The sequence below is a fragment of the Schistocerca cancellata genome, chromosome 4, assembly GCF_023864275.1.
Source record: "Schistocerca cancellata isolate TAMUIC-IGC-003103 chromosome 4, iqSchCanc2.1, whole genome shotgun sequence".
NCBI lineage: Eukaryota > Metazoa > Arthropoda > Insecta > Orthoptera > Acrididae > Schistocerca > Schistocerca cancellata.
In genome coordinates, this window is record NC_064629.1 from 301,390,199 (window position 1) to 301,413,698 (window position 23,500).

Consider the following 23,500-nt stretch of genomic DNA (forward strand, 5'->3'; position numbering starts at 1 on the left):
ACCAAACCACTTAAATATATCCTCAGTGCATCGCGATCAGGTAAGACATCGAACTGTTCCATAACACACAAAATACACTTTCAAAACATTTTAATCTGGTACACCTACAGTCCTCATTTTCCATGTGTTTGTATCATAATATTTAAAGAATTTTATCTACCGTGCTTTCGTCCCTCCTTAGCATTCTGAATTGTTGTTGACTTGGATCTTCATCCTATTTTACAGCAACCTTCAGAGTGAGTAAAAACAGTAACACAGCTTCACTAACAATGATCAACAGGCCTTCCACTGAATTCAATAACGGAACTAGGGAGTCACCAATCACACCAACCCACAGGCTAAAAGTATTCTAAGGGAAGCAGAATGGTCCATTTTTCATAAAACCAGAAGACTCTCATCGGTTTTCAGTCTTCCCAGGTATTTTTATTCGTGATTAATACAGGACCTTTAGTATTTTTAACACTTGTCTCTACAACATGCGCCATAATCCCAAAATTACAAAAATGGACATTCGTTATCTCTAAAGTCTTCGCATTTGAAAGTAGTGATTACTCTAGTGCCTTGAAAACGCTTCTACAGGACATTACACTTAAAGCAATTCCTATTTTATACTTCTGAAATTCGAAAAATTTCTTGGCTTTCGGTTAATGATTCTGTATGTCTATTCACATTACAAATAGGTTTGTTTGAGCACTTCTGTGCATCGCGCCTTTCAGCTGAAATTGAGTTGTAATGCCAATGATTTACATGTGGGTAGAGCTGTAGTTAAGCTGGCTAGGTCTGTCATACAGAAGGTGAAGGGCTGTTCATCAAAGTAAACATGACAAGTTTCTGAATTTTCCATCTTCAGAAATCCAAATGCAAAGTTTGCACAGGGACTGTACTCAGTAAAGTTGTGTGCTGGTAACGCCTTATGCTACCTTGCATTTGCATTTCTGGAGACGGAAATAATTCCGAAACATGTAAAACATACTTCGTTGTCTTTGTCCAGCTGCGATGACTTTATGCAGCCTAGGTAGATCAACTACAGATCTACGCATATTACTAAAATGGTCGATAGCCTCCTATGCCACTGAGACCTTCATGACCAAGTCAGCCTTTTCCGGTTGCCATACTTCACGCACGCTGTGAGTAAATGAAAAGTTCTGAAAGGCATATAGTGTACTTAGAAAGTTTGATGACAGCCAACTAGGAACCATGTATATGAAAATCTTCATAACTGAACTTCCTAAAATATTACTTGATATGCTATTGATGACATTTTTGTATCATCCACAAACAAAACAAACTTGGCATCTGGTAACGTAAATTACGTTTAATGTACACAGGAAAAGAAGGGCCTGAGGGAACCTCGTGGGAGAAACTTAATTAGTTCCTATTTGCATGACGGATAACTCAATCCAAAACTTCTTCCTACAGTCCTTCTTGCCAACTCGAAAGATTGAAACATGGTTAAACTTTTCAGTGTTATTAAAAGGATGTTTTTAGTCAAATCCAGTTTTTTCTTTGGTGTCTCCTGAGATACGTAACGAAAGTACGCGTTGTTCGCAGGACGCAGTGATGAGACGTTCGATGACACCAGAAGAGCTCCGGCAGCGAAGCGAAACGTGCCGTCGGGAGCGGCAGCATCTCCTTCGTTACGCCATCTGGAACAGCAGGAGAATAAGGGAAGCGCAGGAGAAAGAGGACGAAGGGCAGGCTGTCGCGGCTGGCAGTGCCGCAAATTCATCAAAACAGGATGATAAACAAAAGCCTAAGCGGCTGGCGCTGCAGCCGATCCAAAACACTTCCGAAAATTCGCGATTAGCAGGCTCTTGTGGCAACGCAAACTGCAGAACCGACGAAGACGCCGACGACACTTCGAGCGAATCCAGTGACACCAGCGCATCAGATCCAGACAGCGACAACTCGGAGAACCTGTCGGATAGGGTCTCCAAACTCGACCGCTCGGAGTACCGCCCCCTACTGAAGAAATCGTACACAGAAAGGTTGTCAGAAGCCGAAATGGATAGCGATTCCAGCAGCGACGAGTCCGACGACAGCTGGTCGGACTGTGAAGATTTGGACGAGGGTGATTGTTCATGTTGCGACATAACAACTCGGCGTGCTTCTGGAGACTCCAACGAAGATCTAACAGCATGTTTCCAGGTAAGCTGCAAACTAGTTTGAAACTGTTGCATAATTGATCTACATAGACAATACCCAACCATGGTGTGGGAAAGAATAACTCATTAAGCGTCGTGTAATAGTCCCAGGGGGCTAGCCACTCCCTGGTGGGCTTGTGCGTGGCTGCCATGGGGCCCCAGCCTTTGCAGCATTTCTCCCATTCCGAGCTGCATGCTATAGTCTTGCTATTTTTTCCCCTCCCTTGGGAAACATATCTGGCGTGTTACTGGGAATGTTCATTGCCTGTCGCTGACATAAGAAGTCTCACCTTATGCTCCTTTTTTTTTTTTGGTTCCCTTCTCCCGTACGTTCACTTCGGTGTTTGAGGTTCGTGTTTTTCTTCCTCCCTTTGCGATCCTAAAAGCGTAACAGGTGACAAGGTAACGTAATTCTCAGCCCCACATAGACAGGTAGGGTTCACACCTACCCCTGGTGTAGGCCAGGCGCAGGGAGGGGTGATGGCGGGAGCTGCAGCTTGCCCAAACTGCCTATTGGTCTGTCAGTTGTTTGGGAGGTGTGACCTGAGGTGTGAACAAATACCTAACGGGGGTGTGCCCCCTTGTGAAGGTGGCCCTCAGTTAAAAGAAGTGCTCCATGGAAGATGCTGGCCGTCAAGTGGGGTTTTTCTCTTACTGAGTCAATCTTCTCAATCAGTCTACAAAACGTAAATTTAATGAGGCTGATTCAAGGACCCTTCCCATTTCACCACAGATGTTCGTGGTATCACATTCTGAAGATGGTCAGTCCTTCATCGGGGTAAATCATTTTATTAATCAAATAGGTGTTGATAAAATTACTAGCCCTGTGAAATCCTGATCTCGTTTACAGAATGGCACTTTGCTTTTGGAGACTACTTCGGCTTCTCAAGCCCAACTGCTTGCTGCCTCGCTTCTCCATGGCTACCCTGAAAGTGTCGAGGCCCATAGAACTTCGAATTCTTCCCATGGTGAAATTTACACCTGGCTCCTCTACGTCTGTTGTAATCCAATCCTATCTGTCTTATCAGGGTATCATTGTCATCCATCATGTAATGAAAAACAGATCCCTCCTTCATGCCCACCTGCACTACTATCACGTCAAAGATAAAAGCAGGTTATGAAATTGAGGCTGGATGTACATTCTGAACCTAATGCGCTGCTCCTAGTGTCATTTTCAACCACACTAGAATGTCTTCTCAACACCCAGCCAAATGTAACACGTTGTAGGGATGCACATGAGGGCGATTATCTGCCTCGATCTCCCTGCTGTGTAAACAGCAGTCACGGCCATACCGCCTCTCGGGACTGTATTGCTCTTACCCACTATACCTCGGAGCGGTCTGACCTCCCCCTGTGGACGGTATTCCAGCTCATGGTGGGGTCATGTTGCTCGTTCGGGACGATGTCTATTACCATCCCCTCCCATTGACCACCCAACTCCAAGCAATAGCTGTCCGTATTACTCTTTCTGCCTTTACTTTTTCTGTTTGTACCGTCTACACTCCATCGTCATCAGCAGTTAGTCGGGCTGACATGATGCACCTGATAGTTCAGCTTCCTCCGCCGTTTTTATTGTTTAGCGACTTCAATGCCCATCATCCCCCTTTGGGGCTCTCCTGCATCCTGTCAAAGAGGCTCCCTCTTGGCGGATGTCTTCAACCATCTCAATCTTGTCTGCCTCAATACTGGCGCCCCGACTTTCCTCTCCGACTCTACTCATACCTACTCCCACTTGGACCTCTCGATCTGTTCTACCACTCTCGCCCGTCGGTTCGAGTGGTATGTCCTTTCTGACACCTATTCGAGCGACCACTTCCCCTGTGTCGTTCATCTCCTGCACCACACCCCATCCCCACATCCTTCGATCTGGAACATACCGAAAGCTGACTGGGGACTTTACTCCTCCCTGGCGACCTTTCCGGACCACGATTTTCTCAGTTGTGACAGTCAGGTCGAATACCTCACGGCTGTTATCATCAATGCTGCCGAACGTTCCATTCCTTGTACTACCTCTTCTTCACGTCGCATTTCCGTCCCCTGGTGGAATGAGGCTTGTAGAGACGCTATCCGTGCTCGACGATGTGCTTTACGCACCTTTCGCCGCCATCCTACGTTGGCGAATTGTATTGTATACAAACGACTCAGAGCGCAATGCCGTAGAGTCATCAAAGACAGCAAAAAAGCTTGTTGGGCCTCTTTCACCAGCTCCTTTAACAGTTTTACTCCCTCTTCTGTCGTCTGGGGTGGCCTGCGCCAGCTGTCAGGCATTAAGGCCCACTCCTCGGTACCTGGCCTGACTTCAGGTGATGAGGTCCTTGTTGATCCTGTGGATATCTCCAACGCCTTCGGTCGCTTTTTCGCGGAGGTTTCAAGCTCCGCCCATTACCACCCTGCTTTCCTTCCCAGGAAAGAGGCAGAAGAGGCTCGGCGACCTTCCTTCCACTCGCTGAATCTGGAAAATTATAATGCCCCCCTTCACTATGCGGGAACTCGAACGTGCACTTGAACTGTCCCGGTCCTCTGCTCCGGGGCCAGATGCCATTCACGTTCAGATGCTGGCACACCTTTCTCCGGCAGGCGAAAGCTTCCTCCTTCGTACCTACAATCGCGTCTGGACCGAAGGTAAAGTCCCCATGCGTTGGCGTGACGCCGTCGTAGTTCCTATACCCAAACCCTGGAAGGATAGACGCCTTCCTTCTAGTTACCGCCCCATTTCTCTTACAAGCTGTGTCTGTAAGGTGATGGAGCGCATGGTTAATGCTCGGTTAGTTTGGATTCATGAATCTCGACGGCTACTTACCAATGTTCAATACAGCTTTCGTCGCCGCCGCTCCACTGTTGACCACATTGTGACCTTGTCGACATTCATCATGAACAACTTTTTGCGAAAGCGCCAAACGGTCGCCGTGTTCTTCGATTTGGAGAAGGCTTATGATACCTGTTGGAGAGGAGGTATCCTCCGCAATATGCACAGGGGGTCTACGCTGTCGCCTGCCCCTTTTTATTGATTCCTTTTTAACAGATCGAAAGTTTAGGGCACGTGTGGGTTCCGTATTGTCCGACGTGTTCCTCCAGGAGAACGGAGTGCCTCAGGGCTCCATCTTGAGCGTAGCCCTTTTTGCCATAGTGATCAATCCAATTATGGATTGCATTCCACCTAATGTCTCTGGCTCTTTTTGTCGATGACTTCGCGATCTACTGCAGTGCCCAGCGAACATGCCTCCTGGAGCGCTGCCTTCAGCGTTGTCTAGACAGCCTATACTCATGGAGTGTGGCAAATGGCTTTCGGTTCTCTGAAGAGAAGACGGTTTGCATCAACTTTTGGCGATATAAAGCGTTTATAACGTTGTTGCTTTATTTTTTGGTGTAAGCGGAACTGATAGACAATAAAAGCGGGTTAAAAGCTGTGAGCTGTCTGGGGAAGTTAACCTTGCATTACTGCGCAACTGTTTCACCAGGTATTCAGTCTAGCTTACCAAATTCCCAACCAGACTAACACCAGACTAACATTAATTATAATCTTTTAATAGTCATAAAACACACACACACATATATATATATATATATATATATATATATATATATATATATATATATATATATATATATATATATATATATATATATAGGGAGAATTTAAATAAAACGGTGTCGTAGCAGGCGGAGAGGTGATACTCAGACGTGGCGCGTCCCAGGTGGCGGATAGGGGGGTCTTTACCGGCGGACTTGAGCGAAATAAAATAGCTCTCGCGGACCAAACACTAAACAACCTCTACGGCTAACAACCGTAGTTGTAACTCGGAGCTTGCTCCATACAAGGTTGACTACCTTTGAAAGTCAAACATGGAAGGAAATCTTTCAAGGAAAAATCCACCGCTTGGCAATAACCAAGGAAGACTGCACTCGGATACGGTGGGCAGTCACCTGAAAGATAACTTGGATGAGTCGGAGCATCTGAAAATACCCAAAACGGACAGACGACCAAAGCTCGAGGCAGGACAAATAAACTACATTGCAGCACACAATACAAATTCCCTCATACAACCAGGCAAACTCAAAATTCTGACGGATGAAATGGATCGCAAGGGGATTCTCATAACTGGACTTCAAGAAATGAGAAATACTGATCAGGAGCCGATAGAATCACAAGGATATAGGATTTATAAGGGAATACCAGGGAAGAGTCATGAAACAGTGTCCACAATTTGGAACAGGATTCGTGGTGAGCCTGAAAATGAGTCCATAATAGAATTTAAAGCACAATCTCCCAGGCTCTCAACATTAACTCTAAAAGCTGCAAATAAAATGTACACAATAATAAATGCCCATGCCCCGACAAATGATAAAAATAATAAAAAAGAACACAGAAGAGGTAGAAAAATTTTGGGAGCTCTTAGATCAAACGACGAATAACATAAATAAAAATCACATCAAAATTTTAATTGGAGACTTCAATGCCCAGTTAGGAAGGGAAAAGAGATAGACATAATAGGGAAATGGACAGCACAAAGAAGAACAAACAAAAATGGCATAAGACTAGTGGAATTTTGCAGAAACCATGACATGATCTCAAAGTCGACGTATTTTAAGAGAAGACCAAGTAAACTAAAAACTTGGAAACATCCAGACTGGAAAAAAGGAGAATGGCAACTGGACCATGTCTGCATGGACAAGAATTACCACAAGGAAATTTACAATGTGAAAGTACTGAGAGGGACAGATACCGGATCAGATCATTACATGATAAAAATTAAAATTAAATTAACCCCATTAGCAAAGAAAAAATCCCACCAGAAGAAGAAGAAGAAGAAGAGAACCTATGACCCTCATAAACTGATACAAAATGAGGATTATGAAGCACAAACCAGGGATATAAAAATAACAGATGATCTGGAAGAAATAATTCCCAAATTGAAACAAATAGCTGAACAAGTTGCCCCTATAAATCCAAGGAAAAAACGCCAGTGGTGGAACGATGAATATGATGAAGCAGTGTTGGTTCGACACCAAGCCTGGTTAAGGCATCAAAATGAAAACACAGAAAAATCATATTTGGAACTCACAAAACAAAGGAAGACAACACAAAAAATGAGAGTTAAACGTCAGTACCAAAAAGATATACTTCTAATGATAGAAACAAATAGTGAAAAAACAAACTCAAGAGACTATTACAAAATATTTGGCAGACAATTACAAAGATATGATCCTCCAACATTAATGTTAAAAGATAAAGATAATAACCTAGCCCATAGCAATAGTAAAAATACAGAAATTCTAGCAGAAACATTTAACAAGTTACTAAATTGGGAAGATCCCCCAGAACTTCTTCAGATAAACACAGAAACCCCAATTAAAACACCAGCAGAAAATATAAATCCACCTACAATTAATGAAGTCTACAGAGCTTTGAAAGAACTCAAAAACTACAAAGCAAGTGGAGAAGGTCAAACGTTTGCTGAACTTTGGAAATATGCAGCAGAACCAGTAAAGATAGCATTACACCAATGCATAGTAAAAATCTGGAATGAAGAGAAATTACCAGAAAATTGGACTACTGCTATAATACATCCATTACATAAGAAAGGAGAAAAATCAAATCCAGACAACTATAGAGGAATTTCCCTTTTGGACTGCACGTATAAGATCATGGCAAGAATACTATACAACCGCTGTAAAGATCAACTAGAACTGGAACTGGGAGAATATCAAGGAGGATTTAGATCCTGGAGAAGCTGCCCAGAACAGATAATCACCTTGAAGTTAGTTATGGATATCTACAAAAGAAGGCAAAAACAACTAGTCATAACCTTTGTAGATTTCAAAAAGGCGTATGATTGCATCCATAGATCTTCAATGATGAAAATATTAAGGAATTTTGGACTTCATCCTAAATTAATAAAAATGATACAGTTAACATTAACAAACACCAAATCCAAAGTAAAATTTAGAGGAGAAATATCTGAACCATTTACGATTAAAACAGGGTTGAGACAGGGAGATTGTTTATCACCATTGCTATTCAATTGTGCTCTTGAATATGTAATGAGAGAATGGTACAAGGAAAATCCTATGAATATTAAAATTGGAACTAAGAAAGATAAAATAAACCTAAATTGCTTAGGATTTGCTGATGACCTAGCATTACTAGCTAATAATATTCAGGAAGCCACGAAACAAATAACAAGCTTCCAAAATATAGCACAAAAATTAGGACTCCAGATATCATTTGAAAAGACTGAAATAATGGTAACGGATCCACTTGTAATAGATCACATCACAGTGAACAATAGGGAAATTAAAATAGTGAAACAATTTAAATACCTGGGTGAAATTATAACACATAAATTGGACGAGAAACCTGCATGGCGAGCAAGAACTAATAAAATGATAAAAGCTCAAAAACTAACATGGTCTACGTACAATAAAAAATGTCTATCAATTAAAACAAAATTAAAACATTACAAGACGGTGGTTCAACCAGAGGTTACATACGGAAGTGACTCTTTTTAAAGTCACCCAGAAAAACAGAATTGACAAAATTTTAAAAGTAGAGAATTGCTAGAACTGCATAAATAAGAAATATCAAAAAGCTGGGCAATGGCGGATAGTTCCAAATGAAGTGGTATACAGAGAACTGGAGCCCATCACCGATACTATACGAAAGAAAAGGATCTCTTTTTGTGGTCACATTCTGAGGACACCAGAAACCAGATTATCAAGGAAAATTATTGAGAAACTCTGGAATTTGAAACAAGGAGGATGGCTTAAGGAAATAAGAGAGGATATGGAAGAACTGGAAATAACTCTGGATGATTTGCAGAACAAAACGCCAAATTTAAAGAAGTTGAGGGACACAGAAATAAAATTTAAACCAAAAATTGACAAACGACATACAATGAAAAGGGTATTCACAGATGAGGAACGACGAAAAGCATCGGAACGAATGAAGAGATACTGGGCCACTCGGAAGGGGAAAATACCAAAGAGGACCAGAAATGATTGACTGAAGTGGTCCAATGAGGCCGTAAAAGCAGAAGAAGAAGAATTTGGAAATTTATTTTAACATTGATCATTGAAATTTCAACATATTAAATTTGATTCATAAATAAACTGGTGCCTTATTTAGGATTGTGGAAAATGTGAGTTTGTAATATTACGGTACACATCAAATATGGAGCCAAGATTGGGAGACTGCATTCATAAAATAACACACGCAGAACGTTGAAACATATGCAAGAGGAAATTAACCACAACCAACCGATTAAATTTTCACCCAAAGAAGTTACGTTCGTAGCACAATCCTGTCCGTCATGTAATTACCACAAACTGGTATACTAAATTCATACTAACTCTCTGTGAAATCTTCCCGAAAAGAATAGCTGAGGGCTACTTTGATGATTACACGACATGCTTCGTCGTCAACTTGCTTTTTCACAAAGCGTGTAACTCCACAATAATTTTGATAATTAAAATAAATTAGATCGAAAAGCAATTTACAAAAGAAAAACCTCGAACTGGTTACTAACGTCTTACTGTTAACCTGATGGGTCAAACAATTATATTCGCACGTGGTAGTGGTCTCACAAAGTACACCCTACGTGGGTTGAACATAAAGAAAAGTTGCTATATTGAAAAATATTGTCAAGACGAGATGTTATAATCTCACGCACACTCGCATTTAAGATTGATGATCTTAGTTACTGATCAACACGTGGTTCCACTTTACTCACAAAGTAGTGACAAAGCAACTACTGGAAAATATTCTGAACTTCACACTCGAAATACACTGCGTTGCAATTTAAGATAACATTAGATATTTTAGAGCTAAACCTGAAATAAAGGTGATTAAATTTTCAGTTAGGCTGAACTTAAGAAATCCATTGTCCTATGGACTTAGCAGACACGCGCTTAGCCGGAGATCTTACCACTTCAGATGCTCGCCACGGACACTGACCTGGTCCCATCCTGAGGGGGCTCACAAATACAAACGGAAGTGGCCAGAGGGGCAGCTTCCTATACCAACATGACAAGCGACGGACAGGACCATACTAAGGATAGAAACCTCTTTGCTTTTAGAAAGCGTAGCTACCTGTTCCGACGTTGGTCCTACTGTTCTCTAGCAGACAGGCTTGTCTGCTACCCTGAAGCATGCAACTAGAAATACATTTGCTCATTCATCCTCACACAGAAGGGAAGAGGGATGACAGTATCTTATCATATACAGTATATAAAAGGAAGCGGATGTAGGTTCCGTATGAGACTGTGACATGAATTACATTTAAACTGTGTTTTAAAGTGTAGTAGTGGGACAGTTCGTGCTTGTTTATGTGTAAAAGTAACATGTTCCACTACTCAGTCTCCTCCCAGATAGTCAGAAACGCCACAGTAAATTTAGACGAGGAATTTATGCCGTAAATGAAAACAGATTTAAAAAATCAAACATGAAAGGAATCCAACAGACCTTTCACGTTCCTTCCGCCATCCTTACATCTCGGTCCCGTTGTTCTCCCATTCGTGGAAACAACTAAGTTTCTAGGGCTCCCAGTGGACAGGAAACTTTGTTGGTCTCCGCACATCTCTTATTTGGCTGCTCGTTGTACACGTTCCCTTAATGTCCTCAGAGTTCTTAGTGGTTCATCTTGGGGAGCGGATCGCACTGTTCTGCTTCGCTTGTATCGGTCCATAGTCCGATCAAACCGGGATTATGGGAGCCTCGTCTACTTGGCCATCCCTCTTACGCCGTCTCAACTCCATCCACCATCGGGGGTTACGTCTTGCGATCGGAGCTTTCTACACTAGTCCCGTCGAGAGTCTTTATGCTGAAGCTGCCGAATTACCGTTGACCTACCGGCGCGAAGTACTGCTTTGTCGGTATGCCTACCGGCTGTTGTCAATGCCCGACCACCCCTCTTATCAGTCCTCCTTCGCCGATTCTCTCGACCGTCAGTATGGGTTGTATGTCTGCCCTGCTGCCCCTGGAGTCAGCTTTCGTCGCCTGCTTCGACAATTGGATTTTGCCCTCCCTATCGCCTACAGAGAGGGTGAGAGCCCGACACCACCTTGGCTCCGGGCTCTGGTTCATGTTTATCTCGACCTCAGCTCGCTCCCGAAGGAGGGTACTCCGGCTGCAGTGTATTGCTCACGGTTTGTCGAACTTCGTGCGCGACTTGCCAATCACGCCTTTATTTACACTGATGGCACCAAAACTGACGATGGTGTCGGCTGTGCCTTTGTCGTCGGGGCCGTCACCTTTAAATACCGGCTCCTCGACCAATGTTCCAGCTTTACGGCCGAGCTTTTTGCTCTCCATCAGGCCGTTCAGTATGCCCGCCGCCACCGCCATTCATCGTATGTACTCTGCTCTGATTCACTCAGTGCTCTTCAGAGCCTTGGAGCTCCATATCCGGTCCATCCCTTGGTGCAACGGATCCAGCAGTCCCTCCATTCTTTCGCTGAGGGTGGCTCTCCTGTCAGCTTTCTGTGGGTTCCCGGCCATCTAGGAGTGCCTGGGAATGAGGCTGCTGATGCTGCAGCCAAGGCTGCAGTCCTCCTGCCTCGGCCAGCCTCTCATTGTGTCCCGTCATCTGACGTTAGTGGGGTTGTTTGTAAGAGGCTTGTCCTTGTGGTGGGATACTTGGTCCTCACTTCAAGGAAACAAGCTCTGGGCAGTCAAACCGTTCCCAACTGCTTGGACAACCTCCTGCTGACCATCTCGGCGAGAAGAGGTCCTTCTGACCAGGTTGCGGATTGGGCATTGCCGATTTAGCCACCACTACCTGCTCTCCGGTGACCCAGCCCCGCAGTGCCCTTGTGGTCATGCATTAACAGTGCACCATGTTTTATTGTCGTGTCCCCGTTTTAGTCACTCGTGTTGTCCTGTCCCTGGCATCTACTTTACAGGATATTTTAGTGGATGACGCTCGAGCAGCTGCTCGTGTTCTTCGTTTCATTACTTTGACTGGATTGTCCAGAGACATCTCTCACTTATTTTATCTGCCTCTTTGTAAGAACTTTCTGGTGTCCCCCCTTGATTTTTACTAGATTCTATGTGCTCTAACAATTGTGACTGGGCGCTAATGACCTCAGTAGTTGAGCCCTTAAACCCCAAACAAAAAAAAATACCACTGATGTCAAGCCCTACATCCCTCCCTTGATGCTGTGTTTAAAGTGCTGGAAGTGCAGCCATGTCTTTCTGCTGTACTTATAGCCTCACGTGTCGAGATTGTGGATGCCCATCGCATCCCAATACTCTGTGCCCCGCCTCCCATCTGTGTCAACTGTGGAGAGCATCATTCACTTCACTTGCCAGACTGCAGGATCTTACAGAAAGAGCGGTAAATCGTGGGATATGACCCTGGACCAACTGACATATACTGAGGGTAAGAGGAAATACGAAAGACTCTATCCAGTGTGAATGACTTCCTCATATGCTGGCACTATGGCAACTGTAATAGCCCCATCAGTTCAGCAAATTCCAGTTCGCTCACTGAGCCACCCAACTCCACATGCCCCCTTGCCCATGGGAGCACTACCCACCCTGTTGCTCCTGGGCCACCTACCTTGGGAGCAACACCCGCCCCCCCCTCTTACACCCATTGGGGACATCGGTCCCAGCTTCTAAGCCGGAGAAGTGCCGAACTTCTTCGGCTCCTCTCTCTCTCTCTCTCTCTCTCTCTCTCTCTCTCTCTCTCTCTCTCTCTCTCAGGTGGTCCCTTGGGTCGCTCACTTCCCAGGTTTCCCCAAGTGGGAAGGATAACCCCAGCAGTGGCAAGTGCCCTCAAGCAGCTGGTCATAGGTCTTCGCAAGCCTCCTCGTCCTGCAGACGGCATCAGTGAAACCCTCCCAGCCAGTGAAACTCGAGGAGAAGTGGTTAAAGTCCAAGAAGACCTCTAAGCTGAAGGAACTTCCGGTGGCACTCACCCCACCACAACCTACAAGCTCTGCATCTGAGAGCGATGTAGAGATTCTGGCGTCTGCTGAGGACCTAGATCTCGCTGGACTCTGATGCAAGGATGTCACTCGCACAGGTACTCAATCGGTGGCAGCAGTTTACCCAGTGGCGTAATCTGCCTTCTCGGTCCCTTCATGCCTTTCTGGGCCATGGACAATATTATCCTCCACTGGAACTGTAGCGGTTTTCTCCAACATGTTGCTGAGCTCCAACTTCTCAGCCTTCACCCCGATGGCACAGCCAAGGCTGCGGTCCTCCAGCCTCACAGCCTGTTGTTGTGCCTTCATCTGATTTTAGCTGGGTCATTTGTCAGCGCATTTTATCGCTGTGGAATGCCGATTGGGCTACACTTACTGACAACAAGCTTTGGGCCTTGAAACCTCTCCCCACGGCTTGGACGACTTCTTCACGCCCTTCCGGCGGGAGGTCGTTTTGGCCCAGTTACACATTGGACACTGCTGGTTCAGCCATCGCCATCTGCTGACAGCTGCGCCAGTGCCGTTCTGCCCATGTGGACAATTGCTGACGGTACGTCACATTTTAACGTCCTGTCCGAATTTTAATACACTGTGCATTGATCTTGGCCTGCCATGTACTCTGGATACCATTTTAGTGGATGACCTGGGAGCAGCTGCTCTTGTTCATTTTATCCACTTGACAAACCCGTCAAAGGACATTTCATTATGCTGTTTTTTTCTTAAGTCCTTGCCTGTTAATGTGCCTTTTAGTGTTGTCCTTTTTAGTTGCTGTTTTAACCTTGCGCCTCGCAGTGCATTCATAACTTAGTCTGGGCGCTAATGACCACTAGTTGTGCGCCCTAAAACCACAAAAAGCCTTCACCTGTTCCTCTGCATTGCTCTTCAGGAAACTGTTTCTGGCTATGCGCTGTTCACATCTAGCTGCCGCTGCCCAACACTACAATGGCAGACAACAATGCAAACTAGCTACAGACTGCACACAGCACAGCCAGTGATTTTCGTACAGAGCGCTACGTAACGTTGCCAATAAGAAAACATAAACAGCCTACTTACAGTGTGCTTCAACAACCACTGGCGCGACGGTGGAACGTTGTACAGTACAGAGCCTGGGGATCTTGGCTTAACTGCCTGGGTTGCGAGGATGGTATAAACTTCCATAAAAACCTCAATCTCAAGGTGTGCTGTGGGCCGAGGAGACGCAAGGCTGTTGCGGTAGTACAGTTGCTAGTGGGCGACCTCTGGGGAACCTGCCGCCCCTTTGTTATATTAGGCTTACCCAGGCAAACGGGGCTCTGTCTGGGTGGACATTCGTTTCCCTAGCTGCTCGTGGTACCACCATGAAAAAAAAATACGAATAGTGTGCAAGCATGAGTCTCCAAGAAAGGAAAGTTAAATGCTTTACAGTATGACCCCCAATCGTTCCCTTCCCTGCCCACACCAGGGGAGGAACAGCAGTCTAAATTACCAGGTGAGACGTATTCTCCTCGATTTCTGGTTTGCAGTCAAACAGATGGGGACTCATTTCTGACCACAAAGCCTCAGTTTTTTGTGGAAAATTTAGAGGACAAGTTTGGAGAAGTTGACGGCATGTTTAAAATTAGGTCTGGAGAAGTCAGACAGCATCCCAGCACAGTCACGGGCATTGCTTGCTTGTGACAAGCTCGGTGATGTTGCAGTCGCCATTACGCCTCATAAGAGCCTCAATATGGTTCAGGGACTTATTTTTCACCGTGACCTGTTGTTGCAGTCTGACGACGAGCTCCGTGCAAATCTGAAACGCCGTTGTGTCCACTTTGTACGACGTGTCTTCAGGGGACCTAAAGATAGTAGGATCGTCACTGGCGCCTTCATCTTGGCTTTCGAGCGAGACACCCTGCCCGAGGAGGTCAAGGTGATACATCGATGTGATGTTAAGCCTTACGTCCCTCCTCCCATGCGCTGCTTTAAGCGCTGGAGGTTTGGGCACATGTCATCGAGATGTGACACCAACCCTACCTGTCAGGATTGTGGATGTGCCTCCCACCCCAATGTCCCATGTTCGCCGCCCCGTTTGTGTCAACTGCGGACAGAAACATTCATCTTGCTCATCAGACTGTGCAGCTTATCAAGAAGAACGGAAGACTATGGAGTAAAAGACCTTGGGCAGGCTCACTTACAGAGGCCAAACGCAAGTACAACAGACTTCACCCTGTGCGCATTTCGTCGACGTTTGCTGCAGCAGCTTCGATGTCTCCATCCCTGGCGACGAGCCTCCAAGCTAAGCCACTTTTTGTCGGTCTGCAGACCGGCTTTCTATTCCTACCCCCCCCCCCCCCCCCCCAGGTAGTTAGCAACACCCTCTTCTGTTGCTCCCCTGTTATCAACGTTGGTAGTAACGACCCCTCCTTCTTTGGGGACTTCAGTCCGCACCTCTGAGCTGGAGAAGTGCCCACCTCCTCCGGCTCCCTTTGCATGGAAGGGATCGCTTGGTGCCATCCATTCCACAGTTACTGCCCCTCCAGATGTCAGCCAGTGGCTGAAAAAGCCACCACCTGAGGGCCGTAGGACTTCCAGGTCTTCCTCAGTCCCAGAGTCTGGGTCGGAAAAGCCCACCCAGCCTCATAAATGGAAGGAGGAACAGGACCCTACCAAAAAGAAGCAAAAGACATATATAGAAAAGGTGTTTACCGCAGCACCTGAAGATAATGTGGAGCATCTAGCGTCCTCTCAGGAGCTATATGTTGCTCGACCCACAGCTCCTATGGAAGTTGATCAGGCTACTTAGCAATCGGTGGCGGCGAGCGCTTCTAAGGCGTAACCTATCAACCCCCCCCTCCCCAGGTTCTTTGATGTCTTCAGTTGGATACCATTATCCTTCAACTCAGCAAGGTGGTGGAGAAAACCACGGCAATTCAATTGAACAGCATTTGTGCCGCTTCCCTGCCACTTGTCTGGCCCTACAGGAAACCTGGTTTCCTTCTCGGCGGATCCCCCTCCCTCCATGGCTACTGGGGTTACTATAATAACCGCGTAGAATACGACAGGGTGTCTGGCGGTGCCTGTCTGTTCTTGCCACTGTTCCTAGTGCCCAGTGCCACTTCACACGGCTCTCGAGGCTGTGGCTGTTAGACTCTGGGCAGGACTGGAGCTTATCTGTTCCCTCTACCTTCCTCCGGATGAGGTTGTCCCTCTTGCCGACCTAGCTGTCTTGTTTCCCCAGCTCCCCCGCCATTCCTACTTTTGGGGACTTCGATGTCCACCACCCTTTATGGGGTGGGGCCCAGATCTCTGGCCAGGGTAGGAATGTCGAGGCTCTCTTGGCACAGGACATTTACCTCCTTAACACTGGTGCTCCCACATACTTTAGCTTGACTCATGGCACATACTCAGCCATTGACCTCTCTCTTAGTAACCCAGGTCTTCTTCCATACCTCAGTTGGAGGGTCCACGACGACCTCTGTGGTAGTGACCACTTTCCTATCCTGGTTTTTCTCCAGTCCCAACCCCCTGACCAGCTGCCACGATGGTCTCTTCGTGGAGCTGATTGGGCAGCCTACACCTCAGCTACTATGGCCATTACCCCGCTTCCTGGTGACATTGATTTGGCAGTGGACAAGGTCACTATGGCCATTGTTTCTGCTGCCGAGGCAACTGTACCCTGCTCTTCAACTACCCTAAGGCGTGCGTCAGTCCCTTGCTGGACACCAGAGATTGCAGAAGCTATGTGGGACCGCCGGCGAGCCCTGCAACGACATAGGCAACACCCTCCCATAGAGAATCTGGTTTCCTTTAAACGGCTACGGGCCCGGGGTCGGCGGTTAATCCGACGGAGCAAACAGGACTGCTGGAATCGATATGTTGCCACCATAGGTACTCACACCTTCCCATCACAGGTGTGGTCGCGGGTTCGGCGCGTTTTTGGCTTTCGCCCTCGTGCGTCTGTCCCTCGTCTTTCTCTTTGGGGTACACTTTGTACTGACCCAATTGCCATCGCCGAACATCTGGAAGAGTACTTCGCTCGTATTTCCGCGCCAGCAGGCTACAGCGCAGAATTCCGCGCCACTAATGAGCAGGCCGAGCGTACGCAGTTCTCGTTTCGCACGCACCGTTGAGAACGATAAAAACGCCCCATTTAGTGAATGGGAGTTCCAAAGTGCCCGTACGACTTGCCCCGATACCTCTCCAGGTCCAGACTGAATTCACAACCGGTTTCTTCGCGATCTTTCGGTGCACTGTCAGGGTGAATTACTCACGCTGTTTAACCGCATGTGGAAGGAGGGCATTTTCCCAACTCGTTCGCAGGATAGCGTTACCATCCCAGTGCTGAAACCTGATGCAGATCCGCTGGTGGTTGATAGCTATCGCCCTATCAGCCTTACCAACGTTATGTGCAAACTCGTGGAACGGATGGTGAGTTGGCGGCTCTTGTGAATTCTCGAAGCTCGGGGCCTCCCAGCCCAGCAACAGGGGGGCTTCTGTCAGTGCCGCTGAGCGATCGACAATTTAGTCTCGCTAGAGTCGGCTATTCATACAGCTTTTACTCAGCCAGAACATCTAGTTGCGGTTTTCTTTGATCTTCGGAAGGCGTATGATACCACCTGGCGCCATCATATCCTTGCTGTGCTGCACGAATGGGGCTTATGGCGTCCACTTCCGAGTTTTCTACGGAATTTTCTCTCCAACCGCTCCTTTCAGGTTGGTTGGCATTTATTTTAGCTCTGCTCATATTCAGGAGAACAGTGTCCCACAGGGCTCAGTTCTGTGTTCCCTCTTTTCGGTGGCGATTAATGGTCTTGTGGCTGCAGTTGCCTCATCAGTCTGTTCCTTTCTATATGCCGATGACTTGTCTTTATTAGTTCCCCAAGCATCAGTGTTGCTGAACGGCGGCTGCAAGGAGCTATCCCTAAGGCACATTTTTGGGCATCCACCCATGGTTTTCAGTTCTCAGCCTCTAAGACCCGAGTGATGCATTTCTGTAGTCGTCGAATGGCCCACCTCCATCCAGAACTCTCCTTTGCCAATGAACTCCTTCGTATTGAGGAGACGCATCACTTCCTTGGCATGCTGTTTGATGCTCAGCTCACTTGGACACCTCATCTTCGCGAGCTTAAACAACGGTGCTGGCAGTACCTCAACATCCTTCGCTGCCTCAGCCACACCATTTGGGGGCTGCACGAACAACCCTCCTACAGCTCTATAAGGCCTTAGTCCAGTCCCGTCTGGACTACGGGAGTGTGGTGTACGACTCAGCAGCACCTTCAACATTGCAGATCCTCGACCCGATTCTCCATTGTGGCGTCAGACTGGCGACAGGTGCCTTCCACACTAATCTGGTGATTAGCCTTCTTGTAGAAGCTGGAGCCCCTCCCCTACGATTCCGCCGATAACAGTTGCTTGCGTCATATATCGCCCGCATCCATGCCTTGCCTGACCACCCAAACTGCAGGCTCCTTTTTCCATCTTCTGCACTCCCCTCCCCACGATGGCAGCCTAGGTCGGGTCTCCCGATCGCGGTCCGCGTTCGTTCACTTCTCTCATCACTTGAGTCCTTTCCCCTTCCTCCATCCTTCCGGCCCTCTTTTTCTACCCCTCTTTTTCTACCCCTCCTTGGTCCCTCCCTCGCTTGTGGCTTTGCTTGGATTTGTCCTGCAACTCAGTCCTCTGTTCCACCTGCCGGTCATCGTCAACAATTCCTGGCTCTTCTTGCCTCGTTTTGCGATGTGGATGTAGTCTCGACCAATGGTTCTGTGGTCGATGGACGCACTGGGTTTGCTTTCATCCACGGCGACTACGTTGAGCAGCATTCCCTGCCTTGTGGGAGCAGTGTTTTCACTGTGGAACTGAGTGCTCTTTATTGTGCACTCTCACCTTTCCGCCTGCCCTGGGGAGTCATTTGTCATATGCACTCCCTCCAGTGGATTGCAAGCACTCGACCAGTGTTTTTCTCAGGACCCTTTGGTGCACGGTATTCAAGATGCTGTTTTTGCTCTCGCCGAGTGTGGTCTTTCAGCGACGTGTGTGTGGACCCCAGGCCACATCGGCATTCCAGGAAACGAACGTGTCGCTCGGTTGGACAAGCAGGCCACCACTTCGCCACCCCTGCAGCTTGGTCTCGTGGAAAGAGACCTCCAGTCAGCCCTACATCACAAGGTCCGCGATGTCTGGAGCTTCTGAATGGTCTGTCTTGAACACAATAAATAAGCTCAGCATGGTAAAGTCGTCCACGACCGTATGGAACTCACCCTTGAGGTGCATGCTTAGGGAATCAGTTGTTATCTGCCATCTCCGAATTGGACATATGCAGTTGACCCACAGCTATCTCCTTCCTCGTGAGAACCTGCCCAAGTGTCGCTGTGATGCAGGGCTGCCAGTGGTCCATTTTCTGATGGACTGCCCCCTTTCAGCCCCCTTGCGGCAGTCCTTTAATTTACTAGCTGCACTTCCTTTAATTCTAGGTGACGATGCCTCTATAGCTGACTCAGTTTTACGTTTTATTCGTGCAGCTGGGTTTTATCACTAGCTTTAGTGTGGGCTCCCTCGCATGATTTCTCAGGCTACACCCACTCCAGCGACTTTTCATTGTGACGTGGATACCAAAATAGTGTCTTTTATGGTAACAAGTTGTTTTGGTACCTCTATCAACGCTTTCCAGCTGGAGGTTCACGTGTAGTTGAGTGGTTGACATGTGACTTGATCCATCAACCACTGTAGTCTATTTTACTCTAGTCAACTATTTGCTCTGCTGCTTTTAAGTGTCCTCAATTTTGTGTTACTGCAGTGTTCATTTTAGCTCTGTACCCCTTGGTGTTCCATCCCTCTGGGTGCACAGGTTACGCTTTTACTGTATAAGCATTTTACAAGTATGTCTGTTTGGAACTGGGGACTGGTGACCTCAATGTTTAGCCCCCATCAAACCCCAAAACAAACGAACCATCTTCTGGAACGGCGGCCCCAGTCAGGGTGTACGATCAGTTCGTGTCAAGGCTCTTATCTCTAAGCTTGAGGTTTTTCCCCTCTTCCATTTCTTCCCCGGGCTCCTCTGCCTATACCCGCATGGTGTTTGCACCGCCCATGCCTTCAGCTCGATTTGGCACAGGGTCCGAAGGACTCGGGCCCTCCACCACCGCTTTCTTTCTTTCAATCCTTACCGCGTTTCAAGGCTCTGGCGTTGTCTATACTGACGGTTTGATGATTGATGGTTGCTGGTCGTGTCGGTTATGCTCTTACTCTTCGGGATCATTATGAACAACACTTATTGCTGGCTGGCGGCAGTGTTTTCACTGCCGAGCTGGTCGCTATCTCTCGCGCCCTAGAGTATATCTGCTCCTGCTAAGGTGAGTCCTTAGTTATCTGTAGTGACTCCCTGAGCGGTTTACAAGCTATTGACCAGTGTTTCCCTCGCTCTCGTCTGGTGATGGCTATCCAGGAGTCCCTGCATACTCTTGCCCATTGCGGCCGCTCTGTGGTCTTTGTGTGGACTCTTGGTCATGTCGGCATCCCAGGAAATGAATGTGTTGACACGCTGGCCAAACAGGCTGTCATTGCACCAGAGTTGGATATTGGCCTTTCGGAGACTGACCTCAGGTCAGTTTTGCGGCCGAAGGTACTTCGCACGTGGGGTGAAGAATGGCGCGCCCTTCCTTCACCCAACAAACCTTGGGCAATCAAGGAGGCTACAAGTGTGCGGCGCTCCTCCTTGCGGGTCTCTCGCAAGGGCTCTGTTGTCCTTTGCTGGCTGCACATAGACCACACCTTGATGATGCACAGCTATTTGTCGCTGCGGGTCAGCTTTGACGGTGGTCCACATCTTGTTGGACTGCTCGCTTTTAACTCCACTCAGGCAGACGTTTGCGCTACCTGATACACTTCCTGCACTTTTATCAGATGACGTTGCGAGGGCAGATTTAGTTTTGAGTCTTATTCTTGCAGGGGGTTTCATCGCTTGATCTAAGTGTTTGTCCTGTGTGTTGAGTCTGGCCTTTGGCCTACGATTTTAGACTGGGGTTTTTAGTGTTTCTTGGTGATAGGATTTTCCTTTTTTTCGGTAAGGTTGGCCAACCACTGCCATACTTAATGTGATTTTAATTTCTTTTTCTGGTCTGTCTGTCTTGTCCTGTGTCGTCTGTCATCTCCTTTGTTCTAATTATTTGTGGGTGTTTAAAGTTCGTGGAAAACGGGACCGATGGCCCTAGTAGTATGGTCCCTTCAATCGCACCAACCAACCTCTTTGTAGAGCTCGCTTCTGGTCTTAATGGCATATTCATGCTTTCCATTATTAAGAACAGAAATGGTTAATGAAAATTGTTATAAATAGATATTGACAGTTAAACACAAACTGAAAAGGTCTTCGCAGGATTTTATAGTCCAGCCTTGGGCAGGTGTTACCGTTAACGAAGTTTCACTGTGTATCAACTTATGTTGCGTCCCCCCCCCCCCTTTTTCTCCAATCTGCAATCGAAGGCTCGGCTCATGCAGTCCTTGCCTACGTCTCTCCATATGCCCACCCAACCACATTCGTCTGAGATACGCTTCAGTATTTTGTCGTTGCATTGGTCGGATGGCTGCTGACTGCCAAAGCTTGCAATCGTTCACTGCTTCAACCGACAGTAACAACTCAAACTCCTTACAGCTGAAACCAATACTGATTAAACATCTCGTTACTTAACAGCTATGATGCATACCAAATATAGCCACCATTAACGTGTGAAAACGATCCCACAGTTAGTTCCCCAGTTCCCCCCCGTTAGCTCTTGTTTCGATTTAATACATTTATCTGGTAACCACACGTTGCATCTGAGTGATGGTCATATCTTCAGTGTATTTTTGCAGTCTTCCAGGTCAGTTTGCTTTAGAGATTAAAATACTATACAAAAATAATGTGAGTAATAGTTTTGTATTACCCTAAGCCGTAGATTACACTTCTGGGCAGCATCTCCTTTATGGCAAAATATACCTATCGTATCGGGTTTCCTGTAGCCATCCTAGTTCCACGATACTGAATGTTCGAATGTTGGTCATTTTTTTAGCGAATGACATTTTCCTCTTCAGTTTTTACTTTATATCTTTAAAACACAGTTTCTACAGTAGTTTTCTTAGTGGGATATTTCCATATAGTTAATGCTGTACTAAAAAAGTTCCGTTAATCAAGCAAGTAACTTGTGCTCAAAACTGTTCTGGTGTAAGCAGAGGAGCCACATTTGTGTATGCTACAATAAGACAGTTCTCAACTAATTTGTAATACTTTTTTTATTTCAGAGGATGTCGAAACGGTTTAATGCGATGATGACGTCAGTTAACCAGACAAGAATTTGACGAAGAACCGAAAAGAAGACGAGACTGCTACGTGCAAACATAAATGTTAATTTTAATGTGTGTTTTATATATAAATATTTCAGTGATTGTATCTTAAATTTTTATGTACTGTTTACTTTCCTAAATTTAGGAATTTTAATGTTTTCGGTACTGATGTGTAAGTAAATGTACCCTACGTCCGAAATTGACATTTAAGACAGGTTGTAAGAAATAAATGCTGCGTTGCCTACATGAAACTTCTTGTTTTTCATCTTCCGGCTCTAAGCATCTAACACCAAACCCAATTTGTATAATGTTCTTAGATATTGTGGATGCACGATTTTCTTTAGATATTGTGGATTCTCCTGAAGAACTAGCTAACATTAGTTCACTTCACCAATTACACTAACACCCACGCAATATAGAGGGAGAGACAGGGTAATCTCGTGGGTACTTTTGAGGTAGATAAAAATAAATTCCAGCAACGAAGCACAGTACTTACGCATGTAGCAGTAGGAAATGACCGTCTGAAAATATCCCACTGCTACATTCATAAATAATTGAGGGAACAAATAATCTGAATAAGTGGACAGAACATAATGAAAGCTGTCACTTGACTTGTAACATTTAAGTCCGTCGCTGCAACAGTGCTAGATTTCAAAGATAAAGTAAAACGTTCTCCATGAAATTGTTACCTGAGAATCTGATAGGCGCTTCGACCAACCCCATTCTGATGCTATAAATACGTCAATTTCACAAAGATAGCGCGTGCAGCAAAATTCAGAAACCGCTAAGCACTCACGAACGTCGCCCTCTCTCGAACCCAGAAATAAAATGGCTTGAATATGCAAGGGAGCATGGAAAGGGGCATTTGGCATATGGGCACGATCAAACGGTCTGTACTGGCGGCTGCGCCAACCGCTGCCTGGTGACTACGCTAATGTTAAGTTCCCTAAAACAGGAGTTCAGCGCTGCACCAACAGGACAGTTTTTCGTTGGCAGGGACGCAATACTTGATTACGTCGTGCATTCATTTTCCCAGAGAATGAAACAGTAAGCGCAATAACTATTCAGTCCACAGCTTCTGTCTGAGAAGAGTTTTCAGAATTTTAACTGAACGAAAGTACTAATGTAATCTATTGAAGGATCGCATGGCT

General features: G+C 46.2%; 1 protein-coding gene across 1 annotated transcript in view; it reads left to right on the top strand.

Annotated features, from left to right (window-relative positions):
* Window positions 1-22,554, top strand: part of LOC126184969 (clumping factor A-like) — a 43,997-nt gene extending 21,443 nt beyond the window's left edge. The window contains exons 2-3 of the mRNA XM_049927664.1: window positions 1,552-2,148; window positions 22,308-22,554. Of these exons, the coding sequence (XP_049783621.1) occupies window positions 1,561-2,148; window positions 22,308-22,364 (645 nt within the window). The 5' untranslated portion in view covers window positions 1,552-1,560 and the 3' untranslated portion in view covers window positions 22,365-22,554. The remainder of the gene's footprint in view (window positions 1-1,551; window positions 2,149-22,307) is intronic.
* Window positions 22,555-23,500: the final 946 nt, after the last annotated feature.